The 16,333-nt window shown below is 44.6% G+C and overlaps 5 protein-coding genes across 5 annotated transcripts; 2 read left to right on the top strand and 3 right to left on the bottom strand.

Moving 5' to 3' along the window:
* Positions 1 to 50: 50 nt before the first annotated feature.
* Positions 51 to 1,932, top strand: L199_000371 (GTP-binding protein YchF; the record flags this gene model as incomplete). Its single annotated transcript, XM_064886138.1, has 7 exons — positions 51 to 119; positions 209 to 309; positions 390 to 783; positions 870 to 947; positions 1,240 to 1,549; positions 1,618 to 1,690; positions 1,767 to 1,932. The coding sequence occupies 7 exons, from the start codon at positions 51 to 53 to the stop codon at positions 1,930 to 1,932; spliced, it is 1,191 nt and encodes a 396-aa protein (XP_064742210.1).
* Positions 1,933 to 2,364: 432 nt separating this feature from the next.
* On the bottom strand, positions 2,365 to 6,239 carry L199_000370 (uncharacterized protein; the record flags this gene model as incomplete). Its single annotated transcript, XM_064886137.1, has 4 exons — positions 2,365 to 3,828; positions 3,894 to 4,929; positions 5,019 to 5,190; positions 5,255 to 6,239. The coding sequence occupies 4 exons, from the start codon at positions 6,237 to 6,239 to the stop codon at positions 2,365 to 2,367; spliced, it is 3,657 nt and encodes a 1,218-aa protein (XP_064742209.1).
* An 856-nt stretch (positions 6,240 to 7,095) lies between these two features.
* Positions 7,096 to 8,065, bottom strand: L199_000369 (uncharacterized protein; the record flags this gene model as incomplete). The annotated part of the gene is made up of 3 exons (XM_064886136.1): positions 7,096 to 7,343; positions 7,420 to 7,742; positions 7,857 to 8,065. The coding sequence occupies 3 exons, from the start codon at positions 8,063 to 8,065 to the stop codon at positions 7,096 to 7,098; spliced, it is 780 nt and encodes a 259-aa protein (XP_064742208.1).
* Positions 8,066 to 8,771: 706 nt separating this feature from the next.
* Positions 8,772 to 11,555, top strand: L199_000368 (uncharacterized protein; the record flags this gene model as incomplete). The annotated part of the gene is made up of 12 exons (XM_064886135.1): positions 8,772 to 8,982; positions 9,058 to 9,129; positions 9,247 to 9,331; positions 9,452 to 9,513; positions 9,619 to 9,681; positions 9,787 to 10,064; positions 10,144 to 10,226; positions 10,285 to 10,382; positions 10,475 to 10,854; positions 10,997 to 11,227; positions 11,316 to 11,410; positions 11,486 to 11,555. The coding sequence occupies 12 exons, from the start codon at positions 8,772 to 8,774 to the stop codon at positions 11,553 to 11,555; spliced, it is 1,728 nt and encodes a 575-aa protein (XP_064742207.1).
* Positions 11,556 to 12,102: 547 nt separating this feature from the next.
* L199_000367 (uncharacterized protein) lies at positions 12,103 to 13,451 on the bottom strand (the record flags this gene model as incomplete). Its single annotated transcript, XM_064886134.1, has 9 exons — positions 12,103 to 12,161; positions 12,253 to 12,322; positions 12,395 to 12,430; positions 12,508 to 12,617; positions 12,681 to 12,705; positions 12,815 to 12,908; positions 12,984 to 13,129; positions 13,203 to 13,234; positions 13,427 to 13,451. The coding sequence occupies 9 exons, from the start codon at positions 13,449 to 13,451 to the stop codon at positions 12,103 to 12,105; spliced, it is 597 nt and encodes a 198-aa protein (XP_064742206.1).
* Positions 13,452 to 16,333: the final 2,882 nt, after the last annotated feature.

The following is a 16,333-nucleotide window of genomic DNA, read 5'->3' as shown; positions in this document are numbered from 1 at the left end:
CAGCTTCCTTCTCCTCTACCTCTTTACAATTCGCTAAACCACCTAAGAAAATGGCTCCTAAGAAGAAGGTCGAAGAACCTAAAAAGGTCATCCTCGGTAGACCAAGTAACAACTTACAGGTGGGTCTATAGCTCTTCCACTCGAAGCTATAGCACTAACTTCGACGACAACGAATTTGGCTGATCATTCCTCGTGTGTCGTTCTATAGATCGGTATCGTCGGTGTACCAAACGTCGGTAAATCATCTTTCTTCAACACCCTTTCTCAAACGGATTTAGGTAAAGCTGCAAACTTCCCCTATGCCACTATGTAAGTAGTAGGTCTCCCCACAACCAAACAAATATAAGTATACTCAACCAACGTTATTGTTTTGTCTTGCCGTCATTTAGCGACCCAGAGGAAGCTCGTATCCCCGTACCTGACGAGCGATTCGACTGGCTCTGTCAACTATACAAGCCCGCCTCTAAAGTACCAGCCTTCTTGACCTGTGTGGATATCGCAGGTTTGACAGCGGGTGCATCGACAGGTGCAGGTTTAGGAAACGCTTTCTTGTCCCATGTCAGATCGGTCGACGGTATCTTCCAAGTGGTCCGAGCGTTCGATGATGCCGAAGTTATCCATGTCGAAGGTGATGTAGACCCATGTAGGGATATGCAGATCATCTCAACGGAGTTGAGATTGAAAGATATCGAATGGGTTGAGAAAGGCTTGGAACAAGCTAAGAAGAATGCTAGATCCGCTGGTGGTGTCAGTTTGGCTGATAAAGCCAAGAAAGAAGAAGTTGTAAGTCAACTCAAAAATCGAATCAACAATTCTTTTAAGTGGATTGCTGATTTTGTAAATTCGTTTACGTTTCTTTCGGTTTACAGGCTATCGTTGAGAAAATCCTCAAACACCTTGTGGAAGATAACAAGGATGTGCGAAAAGGAAACTGGTCGAACAAGGAGGTTAGTATTAATGTTTCACTATATGACTTTTTCCAATCTTTACGATTGTCTATGTCTTCACCACTTCCCATCATATCCTACAACCATCCAAACCATCCCCTGCCTGATGAAACAGAGCTCTGCTCTTTAAACCCAGCTCATCGATGTGGAGTAACGCCCAATTATCAAATGAGAGAAATTTTATTTTACTGATCTATCACATATATACATCAATCCATCTCCCTATTGAAACATTTTCTATTAAACTCCCAAGTTGGAAGATGCTGACTTTAGCTGTTGTATTGGAATATAGGTCGAAGTGATCAACGGTCTAAACCTCTTGACTGCTAAACCCATTACCTACCTTGTCAATTTATCTGAACGAGATTTCGTGAGGAAAAAGAACAAGTGGTTACCCAAGATTAAAGCTTGGATAGATGAGAACAACCCTGGAGATTCCCTTATCCCATTCTCGGTGGCTCTCGAAGAGCGTCTGGTCAGGATGACGGATGAAGAGAAGGTTGCTGAAGCTGAGACACTCGGTTTGGGTAAGAACGCTAGTGCATTGGGCAAGATCACCACGGCAGGTTATACAAGTTTGGATTTGATTAGATATTTCACTTGTAAGTGGATTGTGACCTTCTCATCCTCTTACCTTGTGAGACTGACCCGAATTGATTTACTCGCATAGGCGGTCCAGATGAAGTTCGAGCTTGGACAATCCGAAAAGGAACCAAAGCTCCTGCTGCTGCTGGTGTCATCCAGTAAGTCGTCCTCTTACGCTCACCACCATAACCTATTCACTTCGATGCCATGCTGATTACGGGAACAAAAAATTAGCTCCGATTTCGAAAACAAATTCATCTGTGGTGAAATTATGGCCTACAACGATCTCAAGGAACACGGTACGGAAGCACTCGTCAAAGCTGCCGGTAAGCTAAGACAACAAGGTAAACCTTATGAGGTCGTAGATGGTGATATCTGTTATTGGAAAGCTGGCCAATAGAGTAGAGTATGTAGTAAAGAAGTTTTATACATGTATATTGATGCATATGCGTTATACATCTACTTTACTGTATGCCTATTTGTGAACATTATATACAGCATCGGAATGAGACCGCATGGTAGTAGAAGACCACTGTTCGGCTGGATGTGATGGGACTACACTCATAGATCACACAGCGATCTTCCCATAGTTCTGTAACACATATGAAATATATATTGTTAATCACGGAAGTTATGTTCGCATTGTGATTGAAGAAAAGAAGAAAGATGAAGGAAATGAGTTCGTTCACGAAATAAAGTCAAGGCAGATGGATGATCTTCCCAAGTGCAGATGAAAAAACACGTACTTGCCATCGTCTCTCTTTCTTCCTTCCTTCTTACCAAAATAAAAGTCCATATACATATACCAGATATACCTATAACACCCCCAATGTTATACAACACCCAGTACGACCGTAGCTCGAAGACTACATTGACCGAACCTCGTACTAGAATGCGGAATTTCACCTGACCAACCCAACACTCCATCCCCATCCCCCTCCCCATCCTCGTCTTCAGGCAGGGGTTGTGGTTGTTGAGGGGGTATACAAAGGTATTCTTCCGATTTCAAAGCTGACGATTTCCATCCCCAGCTTTGAGATAAGGCGAAAGAGTCTGGACCAGAAGTAAATCTTATCAGGGCTGTACCCAGGGCTGAAGCGCAAGATATACTGAAGAACGCTTTGGTAGTTGATCTTGAATCGATATATGGTGCTGATGCCGATCCATGGTTCATATTCGTGCTCTGGCCTACAGATGACGAAGTGGGACCACCTGTGGTAACGGTGGGTGGTGAACCGGGGACGACCATTGGTGAAGTTGATAAATTCCTATTATGCGACAACACCGGCGAAGTAGCGGTAGCAGGAGTCGTACCTAGACCAGCGGACGAAGATGGAAGTGGTGATGACGAAGGTGCTAATGTATCGCCAAGCGATGGCGTATGATTGGATTTCCTCGGTGAAGAAGGTATAGGAAACGGTTCATTTGGTGATTGTCTGTGCAAGTAGACACCTAATTGTAATCCCTTTTCTTTCCTCTTGATCATCTGGACATAACAATTGAAATATGATCCAGCGTAGAAATGCGTAGACGAATAAAACCTTTCTTTCTCAGTTAATTTGTCCACATCGAAAAACTCCACTGAAAATCTGTACGGTTCAATCTTGGTCCATCTTTCCTCATTGACATCACCGAGTGTGACTTTCGAAGGCGAGTCACCTTCTAAGCCTAAACCTGAAATCATGAATGATCCACCTTCATTGATCCATTTATCTTCTAGATCCTTGCCGCTCATCTTATTGCCCATCAATCCGAATGCTGACCTCTCGCCATGCGGTGGCGGACGGTTCTTGTCCATTACGTCGGAATTAGGATGAGGTGCAGGATCCAGAGGTTCGGGTCCGAAATCTGGCATATCACCAAGGGCGTTGTACTGCGTCGAGTTTGAGAGAGACAACAGTCCACTAGCACCGATCTTGTGCGTGCCGTCAGTAGGAACAGCGTGCCATACCGTATTATGGGAAGAATGGAGTGAGGGTAGAGTATCAATCGTTGAGGAAGGTGACGGAGGTCCCCAAGTCGAAGACGAAGGGATAGCCGGACTGGGCACTCGACTTCTCGTAGCTGGTCGACGTCTTCTGTTTCGAGTGCAAATAGCGGTGGTACTCTGTGTGAGACCGAGTTCGTTCTCGTCGTCCGCTGTCGGAGGAGAAGCGCCCGTCTTCTCATGTGCAGTGACTCGGGATCGGAGATCAGCTGCTGCCCAATGAGCAGCTTGCAGCACCGGCAATGGTGCGTAGGGTAGGTGAGTAGCCGGGTCGATATCGGAAGCGATGGTGGACAGATCATCGAAAGTCTGGAAACCAAGCGCATTTATCAGCAACAGAGCCTGCTAAGATCATGAATGGTCGGTTGACATACCATATGAGGATAGTAGATCCCTTCAGCGAAAGTTTTAAGTATCTCTGCTTCCTCCTCATCCCATTCTTCCCAAGATTCATCAGCCAGGTGAAACCCTGCAGCACTACCAGTCACAAGACTGATATCTCCGGCATCTTCATTCTCCTCGTCCCAACCTGATCGTCTCAGGTCCAATACCTTCCTAGCAAATCTATATCGTTCCATCTCATTGGTTACGAAGAAATAATCAGAGCTGAGTATCGCCCGGACTAAGTTGGCAGGTAGACCACCATGTGCCCAAATTCGATAAGCGGGAGAAGGATTTTCGAGCTCAGCATTTAACAGGTCGACACCCCATCTGGCTAACCAGCAACAACAAGCTTCCCCAATCTTGTTCCCTACTACTCCGTAATAATGTGGCAAGGAGATGGCGTCGTTGGAAATGAAAGAGAATGGATCGTCGGTCGTATGATGACTTCGCACTGAATTGGATCTGGATGGGAGTTGGAGGGAAGGTATAGGTATTCCACCATGTCGAATCGACTCTTCACTACTATCGCTTAACTTTGTACCTAGATCACTAGATGATCGAGGGGTATGGTCAAGACTGTGCAATTCCTCTTCGACAAGATCTTCATCTGATGTCTGACGAGAAACGAACGAGCTATCTCGACTACCTGTAATGATCTTCGCTATACCGTTAAGAGATCTAGCACCTTCTTCCGATTGACCGGAATACTCTTCTTCCATTATGCCATCTCCCAAAGCGAACGAGAGGTATCTTCCTACAGTCAATGGTCCCACCGTCCGAAGGACCAAGACCAAGACTTCGCGCATGAACATGCCGTGACCTAAATATATGGTTGTAGCCAGTAGCGAAAGCAATAGACGAGGTGTAGCAAGATGTGATTTCGGAGGTATCGCAGCTCGAAGAACTAAGTAGTCGGGAAGAGTGATACGTGGGAAAGAGGGTGTAAGAGGATAGGTGGCAGTGGGGAGCAATTCTGTCGGGAATTGGAGATGAGGATGGGACGAGTATAATCGAGATAGACATATCCTGTGTTGTGATGGTCAGTACTTGTTCACGATCGGTTGCTGAGACGTCGGATGATAATGAATGAAGAAGAAAAGGGGGCGGCAACTCACTCGAAAGCTGCTCTGGTTATGTTTGGATCATCAAATGTCAATTCCACATCTTCTCCATTCCATTCCGCTTCACTGATAACCCGTTCTCTGGCGTTCTCCTTGCCTTTCCCACTATTTCCCAGGTGAGGTTGAGTCTCGGAGAATCCACCCAGGAAAAGGGAATGGAAGAAGCCTGTTAGACGATAACATTTCCAAGTTAGCGATCTCACATGATTCCCAATTCACATATGACTCACTCGTTTGAACCAAGATCATTTTATGTACGTGATAACATACACCCCATCTCTTGACCACTAGCCTGACATCCGCACAGATCCCTTTTGTAAACGACTGGTAGAGATGATCTTTGATATGGGAGCTTGAAGATATCGGTGTTATTGCTGTTGTCAAGGTCGTTGCAAGCTGCACGGGTGGGTTGTGGGTCGTGTGACTGTTATGAGGATGGGGATGATGTTTGACTGGAGTTGAGGGTGTGATCGGTGTAGGCGGTGTCAGGAGAGTAGATACAAGTCTTGGTTGGACTGAAGTAGCCGTTGTAGGGTTGAGCAAAGAATTGTTCACCGTGGTCGAAGTCGTATGTACATTTGTAGTCACGCGAGCCAATGCGGGAGATGCAGGTCTAAATCCTTCTATCCTTCTACTAGGTGACGTACCCACTGGTATAGCTGGTCTCGCAGCAGATCGTCCGACAGTGACCGAGGGAGCTTGCCTCGAGCTCGTATCGCTGGCATTTCCCGAATTTCTGGCTCTGCTAGGAGCCGTACTTGCTCTGGCTCTTGATAATCTAGCAGCACTGACGGCAAGAGGAGAAGGGATGGGAGGTGAAGTTGATCCTGCCAATGCTGCCGACGATGAACTAGTCCCAGGTCCATTCCCATTCCCACTAGCTGAAGCTGATGACCTCCTTTCGTGTCCGTTACCTTCTGATGATCCACCTCTACTCATCGATACCATCTGATCGAACGTTACTTCCAGCCTGTCAATGGGAGGTGACGACATCGGACTAGCTGTCCTGGACCCTTCCCTCGATGTACGCTGAGCCTCCTGTGCTCTCAGTGACAGCTCGGGAAAGGGCAATATCTTAGGATGAGATCCCGAGCGAGACTTGGTCTTGGACTTGGAAGAGCTGGAAGGTGATACATATCTTGAAGATGATGAAGAGGGACTCGCGCGAGCAAGTGTCGGTCGGGGTAAGCGCGATGACGAAGGGGTAGTGCTCATTCGTGGGCTGTGGGCTGTGGAAAAATGAGAGTGGGTGCACCAGTTTTATGTAGCTGTCTCTTGGCGGATGTTACAAGGATGGATATGTATAGAGAGACATACAGCGGTGGTAGATAGTATGTGGATTGAGACTGCGTCGTCAAGGCATAGGTGGGTGATATTGATATTACCCTAATCAGGCTTATTAGCTAATCTTCGCAATAATCGTTTTTGTTGTTGCCTTCGGCCTAATTCAGATCACGACCACCGACGACCGGAATCATCATATCCATTGAGATTACGTTAACCAGCAACTTGGCAACTGCATCAAGCATAATCCACATGTATTTCTATTTCTCACACGAATGTTCAGTACCGCAAGTATGCAGCGCTGGTAGAGTATGGGGGAGTCTTATTGCATTTACCGTGAAGACTATTTCTTACTTTGTACATGATATACCAAGCATCTTCATCTCAATGCCCTCATTATACGTCAATGGTTGCGCTTATCTCTTCTTCCTCCTCTCCTCCTCCTCCTCCTCCCCGTCATCATCATCCCAACCTTTGGGCTTCTCGATGTTGCCCCAATCAACCAAATTCAAAAACCTCTCCATCTGATCTACTACTTGTCCTACTTCCTCATCTTTTGTCTCTTTCTTCGCCTTCGCTTTCGCTGTCGTTTTCAGCTTTGCATCGTTCTTGGTAGTAGTAGGGAAGTATATTACCTATCAGGTTCCGAAAGATATGCATATTAGCCTGATGAATCTATTATATGAGATATGTCATTCCAATCTTTGTCTTCTTCTTCTTATCCTCTTTCTCTGTGCAGTATCTTCATACATGGATCAACCCCTCCCGATTTACATTTGCATTTCGATCAATAAGGCTTGAACCTAGCCTGAGGTCCGCCACCACTGTGAAAGTCTGATCTCACCCTTCCTGCTCCATCTGCACCTGCACTTTCATCAGCATCTTCCCATTGAACCTCTTCTCCCTGTTCCTCATCTTCATCTTCATCATCGTCATCGTCACCGCCAAAACCGAAGAAGGACGACGGTTCGCCATTGGGCAAGAGACTATCGTGTAGCGCTGAACAGAATGACAAAGCCTGGAATAGGGATTCGACTGCGATAAGTATAGTATAGTCATTCAGCTCTGGTCGTATCAGGATTATGCAAGTTGAGAGGCAGCTTTGACATACGTTTAGACTGATTTAAGAATATCCTTATTTCCCTCATCTCGGTAAACTCCTCTTCTTCTCCTCCTGCATACCCCTCCGCATCATCCTCATCTTCCTCTTCCTGATCCATATGTGCATCTCCATTCCCATTCTGTTGTCCAAGAGGTTGAGAAGGTCCGGCAGCGGCAGTGGCAGCAGCAGGCGCATCCGACTCGTCCACCTGGCAATACAAATGTGCAGGTAATTCAGGTGATTGAGGGGTTAATGCGTGCAGGGTCAAAGAGGGGAAGGGGAGGTTGAAGCCTGGGGTGATATTCGGATCAGAGGGTATGAAAGCTACGGATCTAGCAATTGAATCACTATCAGCAAAAAAAGTCGCTATTGCTGAGAATTACTTCATATTCCTGAGCATGTTGAACTCAGAAGTCGTAAGAAGCTAAACTAAAGAAATCACTTACATCTCATTAACCCATAATTTCCCTTTCACTTTGCCCTCCCCCCATCCTTCCCATCCTCCATTCCTGGACGATAAGAGTACTTCCACCTCTTCATCGGACCATCTCAATATAGGCGGTATGTCAACAAACGAACTGGGTGTAGAGGAAGTTATCTGTGTGTGTTCCTCTGGTGTTATCGAGATGGGAGGGGCAGTTATGGGTGATAACATTGTGAAGGCAGGTCGCTAGTCTCGTATGTCTCCTGAAGATGAGTGCTGCAGGTAAGTAAATGGGTCGTGTTGAGGTATCAAGATGGATTATTGAAGGATTGTAGAACCTTTGGGAAAGATCAGACCTTGGACTTTGGTTGCTTTGGAAATTTTGATTCCGTTGATTGTTGATTCGTTCCGTCAACCATACTATACCTACCCACTCATGCCTGCAACATGAGCGACTTCATTTTAAATCATTACCATCAACGCATTCAGCTTTTCTGACTGTTGAGACTCGCGTGTGCATGCTCTGCTCGTCATCAGCAAAGACGACCCCGACGAGGGCTACGAAGGACACACATTTCTCGGGAATATGTACCCTTGATTGTTCATCTACTCCAGCCTATCCAGCCGTCTTTTCAAACATCTTTTTCTTCTTTCCGAATTGACTTTCTACATCATTTTGATCCGATCGCATCGGGAGGTAGTCCCGAGTCGCTCAAAGGCCAAGAATAGCGTAGTTATAGATAGTGTATATCAGATGATATACGTCATAAAAACGTTCTCAAAATCGCGAAGAATCCTTCCTTTCTTCCACCACTATCCTCTTATCCGTTTCTCATCCTTGACCCGTTATAGCTGACCTATATCGTCGCTTCATGCTACCCTAACTCATCAAATCGAAACCATACTCAAAACTATAATTATCAATCTACACCTCAATATGCTGCTCACCTGGGTGATCTTCCCTAGCCTGTTCTTACCTCTAATCACTATTGTATACTCGTACTCACACGATGCTCATGATCAAATACCTCTTATCGGTGCTGAGACACTCCCGCAATTGGACTTATTGCAAACTTCCATCAGGGAGATACAGGAATCATTGAGCGATGGACGGTTGACAAGTGTTCAGCTTGTGGAAACGTATTTGGGTAAGTATGAGCGTTCACGCCTCACTCTGAGGAATGTAAGGGTCCATTGATCATTTCGATTGTCATGCTATGTAGCCAGAATTGAGAGGGATAATTATCAAGGTTTGACTCTGAAAGCTGTCATTCAATCTGCACCTAGACAATCAGGTGAGTTAATCTATTTACTGAACAATTACAACAATCACATCAACTTGCCTTCAGCGAACCTTGTTCACCTGGAAAATTAAGATACGTATAATTGACCTCTGTTCCATCTAATAACAGCGCTGGAGATAGCTTTCCAGCTGGACGAAGAGCGATCGAAAGGTAGGATAAGAAGTGAATTACATGGTATACCAATCTCAGTCAAGTGAGTTTCCATCTCCCGATCAATCGACATCCTCAAATTTAAACTTCCTCTAACCTTGCCGCAGAAGGCCAATACTTAAATATGTACTGGTGGTTCAATGATTTTCGTTATTTTGTCTAGGGATAATATCGCTACGGATCTTGAATTGGGTATGAGAACTACAGCAGGTAGTCTAGCATTGAGTGAGTTTGTACACGATGATCTTACAGTACTGCATATTTCAAAATACAGATACGGCACATGGATATTGACTATTACTCTTTTGTATTTTTTTTTTGGTTTTATAGAAGACTCGATTGTACGCAAGGACGCATTCGTCATTGAGAATCTACGAAAAGCAGGAGCGATAGGTAAGTATCGCATAGTCCATACGATTCTTCACCACATACAAGAACAAAACCCTCTTTTACGCTTGCGCTTAAATACGGTGTCGTACTGACTTGGAAGGTTTGTAGTAATTGCCAAGACCAATCTCAACGAGTTAGCAGGCTGGAAAGGTATTCTCAAAGGATTCCTTCCCATAACATCCCGCGACGATAGCCCGAAAGCCAATGTGACATTTAGAGGACCGACGAACGGCTGGTCAGCTGTAGGAGGTCAGTGCAGTTCGGCCTACGTCGAGGGAGGGTTTGACCAAGGCGGAGATCCAATGGGAAGTAGCTCGGGTTCTGCTGTAGGTCTAAGTGTGGGTTGGGGTGCGGCTGCTGTGGGTACTGATACGCTTGGAAGTGTTGTGAGTAATATCACACTGGACCGATACAGTACAGTGAGTGTCAAGGAAAGAGCTAAAAGTGCGAGTGAACTGGATATAGCTTGGTCCAGCGAGTAGAGCGGCTTTGTACGCTATTAGACCTACGTTGGGAAGAGTATCTAGGAAAGGTGTCGTACCTGTCAGGTGGGTCGGACAAAATTATCAGCAAGGTGGTAAGTTGCTGATGTACAGTGTCTGAAAGTCTTGATCACGATACGATCGGTCCAATGGGATTCACGACATGGGACGTAGCTTTGATGTTAGAAATCATGGGTGGAGAGGATCAGGAGGATCAGTCGAGTGAGTACTGCTGTGCAATCGAAACATACTGTACTTTCGGGATTACTTACTATACTTATAATTGATTCTTCGACTTCATCATTTTTCTGTAGCGCACGATATACCTCCTTTATCAAATCTTACATCAATCGCATCATCTCCTCCAAACCTTTCAGAGTTCACCATCGGTATACCAACAAGGTACTTCTCCGACGAACCATTCTTTGAAATCCCATCAGGCTGTCCATCAGAATCTAAAATCAAGTTCAGCGAAACCCTCCAACATCTCCAGACAAATTACGGACTGAATCTCAAGTGGGACACGAATATCAATCTAAGTTCTCTTAGAGATATTCAGCGATTTCTGGAAGTATTGACGGATAAGATCAATATTGATTTTCGAGCTGATATGGATGATTATCTGACTAACGATCTGAAGGAAAGTAAAGTGAGGAATATGTTGGGATTGGCAATGTTTAATGATAAATATTCTGTAAGTCTTTTCTCATTCTCCTTTCATTTCATTTCAATGCAATGCAATGCAATTATATACCTTTCAAAGCTGTTCACAATATGATAATGGATAGCTCACCTGTCGATTGAATTCGTGCTGTGTTGCCTGGGCTGCACTATAGTCTCAAGAATTACAACCAAACGAATGTTGTCAAGAGCGAATCCTCACCTCTCTCACTTCCTCACCAAGGAATTCAACCGAGCATCAACGACTCAAAAGTGAATTGAAAGTATTAGCCGATGAGAGAAGTTTAGGTCATATATTTGATACTAATCCTGAGATTGATGCTATTGCTTTGGACTTCGAGTTGGGCGCTCCGGGATACTGGGTAGGAGCGGCTAATTATCCAGCTGTAAGTGACGGTATGACAACACGAAAGATTGGTCGATACAATATCGTTGTGATCTCGATCTTGATTGACGGCCTCTACTGCATTACAGGGTGTCGTGCCTTTAGGATACTGTTCTAATGGTCTACCATACGGTTTGATGTTTGTCACCCGAAAGTATGACGAACAAAGATTGATTGGTCTATTGTCAGTACAGTCTCTCGATCTCAAATCGACTAATGGGTTCCCCTCACCTCATACTGACGATTTCGTTCACTGTAGGGCGGCATACGAAAAGGTCATGCCCAAGCGGGGAGTTCCTAAACCATATCAAGAACGATACGGCAAATAACCATCAGGTTTGTAAGCTACACGCATGCAAGTCGGGTTGAGGATGCTCATGAAGTGACAAAGAGAAGAGATCTTCTATGTTTCATTTTAGTGATATATCTGTGGATATTCCAAATATATATAATTGACTTGGCCTGTACATATGCATACTGAAATCACTAAGCTCATTCATAAGGAAGACTAAAATAAGAGATGAAGAAACATTACTCATGAGGAACGTTATATGTTGTGAAGATAACAATATAATCACAAGAAAAAGACTAATACTGTAAGCTTAAAAGTATATGAATGTACGACTTGAATCTGAAAGGAAAAAAAGAGGAGACCTGTTATTACATATAATAGCGATATGAACATGAAACATAAACATAGACATAGAGCGGGAAGCGTAAAATGGATAATTAGCAGTACCGTATATAATTGGTATTAACATGGACGTAGAAGTACTTCGAAAAAGGAGAAACCGTTGTGCGTGTGGGTCGGTTTCTTGAGATAGAGATCCGTTCCGAATCATTTCTATACTTTCGTGATCTGGGATAGAAGTAGAATTACATGAGTACACAACCGCTGGATTTCTTAGCTTTACCAGCACGTCGATTTGGGTTGACTAGATCGGAGAGAGAGCACACACCAATCAGTCATCAGGAAAAATCAACCGAAAAGAATAACCAGTCAAAAGATGAATCAACAATACTCACGGACGGTACGGATAGCTTCGTCAAATACTGATTTGAGGTTCTTTTGTGTTAAAGCTGAACACTCGAGATACTATATTGTGTACCCCACAGCCAAATATTGTCGGCTTGATATCACTACTGTCCACATTTCGTAGTTACTCACCCTAGCAGCTTTGATATCATTTGCCATGGCCGATCCCTACAAGGACCACAGCCTGTCAGCCAAATTATTCCCACAGCAAAGGCAAAGATAATACGATGTGATATTTTACTCACCTGGGGATATTGGATAGGAGCTTGTCTTCGATCTCTCAATTTCTCAAGTTGTAAAGGATCGTCACGAAGATCGAGCTTAGTACCGACGAGGATGATAGGTGTTCCGGGGGCTATACCAGAAGTTGGATGAGCTGAGCATAACAATCGTAAATGAGACAGGAGTTGAAGCTCACAATGGTGTTGAATTTCAGGATACCACTATCAACGTGCAATAAAACGGATTATCAGCTCAAACCAATCTTTACACGAATGAATGCAGACCACAATCGATTGGTGATGGAAAGAGAATAGGTGAAATCGAACTCACTTTCGTTCTTACGTTCTCGAAAGAAGCTGGCGATACTACCGAGAAACAAAGTAAGAAAACGTCTGTTTGAGGGTATGATAGAGGTCTTAATCGGCTATGTGATTTCACAAAGTCATCCCACACCATGCCATCAGTTATTGACTTATACGTTGGTTATACTCTAGCTCACTCGTAATCTTCTTGACCTGCGGTATCCCACAAACCTAAAGAGACTGTCATTCCATCTACGATCACTTGACTTGAATAGTTGTCGAATACTGTTGGGACGTATTCGCCTGGGAAGGCGTTGGTAGTGTATGAGATCAAAAGACATGTCTATAATCAAGTATGAATATCAGTAATCAAGCTATTATACACGAACAGAGAGTATGGGGTGGTCGAGATTCACCTTTCCTACGGCACCGTCTCCTACCACGACACCTGTTCACATTTGGATTCGGGCCAGGTTCAGTGAGTAGGTCATACACGAGAGAGTTGGGAGATGAATGATGATGATGGTAGAGGATTGTAAATATAGTGATGGAAGTTGAGGGCGAGTGGGGGAGGCGAGAGTGGATACGTATGACTCTGGCTGTCAGTGAATGTATTATGCGATGGTGATGGCCAACTCACACTTGATGTTCCGCGTAGCTGCCATTATGTTTTGAAGAAATTAGAGCTTAGAAGAGATAAGGTGAGCTGCGTTGACATAGGTGTTCATCAGCTGTGATCACATTATATCGATGTTCCCACATATGACCATTTTCCCTTCTCACTTGACTACCTGTCTACCCGTGTGACACTTCACTCTCGATGTCTTACATCAATGGAGAATGTAGATTACTTACACTGTTGTATGAGGTGTCCAAGGATATTGTGAATAAGATAGATATATGAATATGTTTACGATACGTTATGTCGATATGTTTGATTTGATATCCCTTTGATAGATGTTCCGATCCGCTCCCACGCTATCTGTCTATATAGCACACAAAGAGTAGTGTCGTGATTTCACTTCAGGGGAGGCGATGGCGACCGATGGATGATGACCGAATTTGCACTGGGCTGTCGATGTGCTATCGAACCTTTGAGATACTTGGCTCTATTGAGACAGCGTCTGGACGATGATAAGGATACCCTATGATATGGCGATACGATGATACAGTGACACAATGACACAAAGACGGAGAGAGAGAGAATGACAGTCAGTGCACAACCTGAAACGCGACTTTAGCTTTGATTTTCCAAAAACCACGTGGGAGATCATCGACCTGGTGGCACTGTGGCAACGATGTACCTGAGCTTAAAGGTTGTGGAACAAAGGAATATCTTGATGACGAGGAGGACGAAAAGGTACAATATGCACGTGGTGGGGACGATGGTCATGGAGGTTACTCTTCTATCATGGACGGAAGCTTCGGATCTGGAAGAGTCTGCATATTCCCCGTATGTCACTGGATATGCTTATTAGAGCATGGGTCCGTCAAAGCAGCTTGTGTCACTGTTATGATCCGGTGAATCAGGCTCAGCCTGAGCATGCTGTGCTTCTAGCTTCTTCGAGGTGCGTCCCTACTCCAGCTGATCCTGCCGCATGCGGTCGCATCGTCTGATAAGATGATGTTTGGGATGATATTGGTATCGATTTCCGTGCCTGCCGTCGCTTATACCTGGAGCATGCAATGTAGTCCTCCACAGTGAGCTGACGTCGTTGTCGACGGAAGGGATGATTTCTCACATAAATATTGTCAACATAGCCAACAACGAGCATGTCTTCCGTTTTGAGGCCTCGATGAGCTCCAATCTACAATTCCTCTCTTTTTCACGAGATAATCAGCGGGATGTAGCAAGCCATACATGCTATAAGACGGTCCTCTAGTAGAATCCTTTCACTACATGAACGTCGACTAATTGAGTCTATTTCTCATAATCACAATGAGGTGTTCATTCCAAGTACCTGAACCGACCTTGGAGAACTACTTGATTGCAATGGGACCAACACAGGGCTGAATGCTGCTTCCTCCCATCGAGATATGACATATGAGCAGTAGATCGTTAGCATAACGAGGTTACGTTGAGCCGATCAGAGTGGGGACGGTTGTTGGGAAGCGAAGTTGAAAGACAAGGGGTCAAAGATAGCCCGGTTCAACCCTAAGTACAATTATTCAGTAGCTGGCTGACTCGCCGAAAGCTTCCGAAGCATTCAGATACTAACGACTCGCCGAAAAAAAGGCACATCGCACATCATCCGTTCTTCATAACTCACGGTACATCATCTCTTCATCATCAAGACTGACGACTCGATCGTCCATCACATCATCCCGTCCAATCCAATCCAAAAATAAATCAGGTAACGTTCTTCCGAGAAATACAAGAGTGCGCACTCTATGTAATGCATCAAGCTTCCGTCATCTTCGGCTGTGCGAATAGGCAAATTTACCTCTACGTACTCTTTTCCTCCATGTGATTCCCATACTTTATATGTACTGCTTTCAAAGTACGGTAACTCTATACTACTGTAAGTTGTAAAGTAGTGTCGTACTCTGGTAAGCTGTATGACGGAGAATGAAAGCTGCGATGGCGTGAGAACCCGTTCTCGTCATCCGGAGTACCCGGAGAGGGGTCATTTTGAGCTCGGAGGATTAATTACTACAGTCATAGTTAGCCAGGTACAGCACAACTTAGTAGACGCTTTACAGAGTTCCGAGGAATTAATTGTACAGAATCACTTCAATGCGATGAGATGGTATGCAGATACAGTACATCTGCATTTGTCTATACATTGCGTGTAGTATATGTATTGCTACCAGATCTCGGTGCACTGGTACTGAACTGCGGCAGTACTTAGAGTGAGACGCGTTTGATTTTCCCATGCCCTAAAGTGACTGATCTTGAATCTACCTTGTTCCGGGGGCCGTTTCCTGTTCGACATGTCAGTTCAGACAGCTGTATGACTCATTTGATTTCGATCACATACGTTGATAAAAGCATCATCATGCTTACGAATGCTCATCTTATCACTCATGCCATGTTCTCCTGAGTGACACCGAGAGCACAAGAGGAAGAGGGAAGATACTACAACAAGGCACAACATCATCTTTCCATTGGTAAGTTACAATCCCTGACCTAACCAATCTCATGTCTGTGCGGACTACGCTGTACTTGTACTTGTATAAGGACAAGATCTCGAAGACGTAAGTCTCACAGGACGGGTGATTTTGTGTCTTTTGGTGAATGGGGTCTTTACGATTTATTAGTTACAGTATGAGCAATTTCGCTATCGTATCAAATTTGACTTTGACTTATCAACGATCCCCTTGAAAGTGGATTACCAACCTTGAAAATGAGCGAAGAGGCGTCATTGCCAGCGTCAGCTCAAGAGATCTCCTCTATCGTCTAATGACGGGTTAGAATCAGTCTGTCAGGGATTACAGTAATGATCACATGGGAAGAAATAGAGACAGCACACCGTCGGTCTCAATATGAAAGGGTCGATCCCGACACCCCTGGGATCTTACGAAGCCATGACCCACCTGAAACTTC

Source organism: Kwoniella botswanensis, chromosome 1, assembly GCF_036426115.1.
Source record: "Kwoniella botswanensis chromosome 1, complete sequence".
Classification (NCBI taxonomy): domain Eukaryota; kingdom Fungi; phylum Basidiomycota; class Tremellomycetes; order Tremellales; family Cryptococcaceae; genus Kwoniella; species Kwoniella botswanensis.
This window is presented reverse-complemented; position numbering and strand designations above follow the sequence as displayed.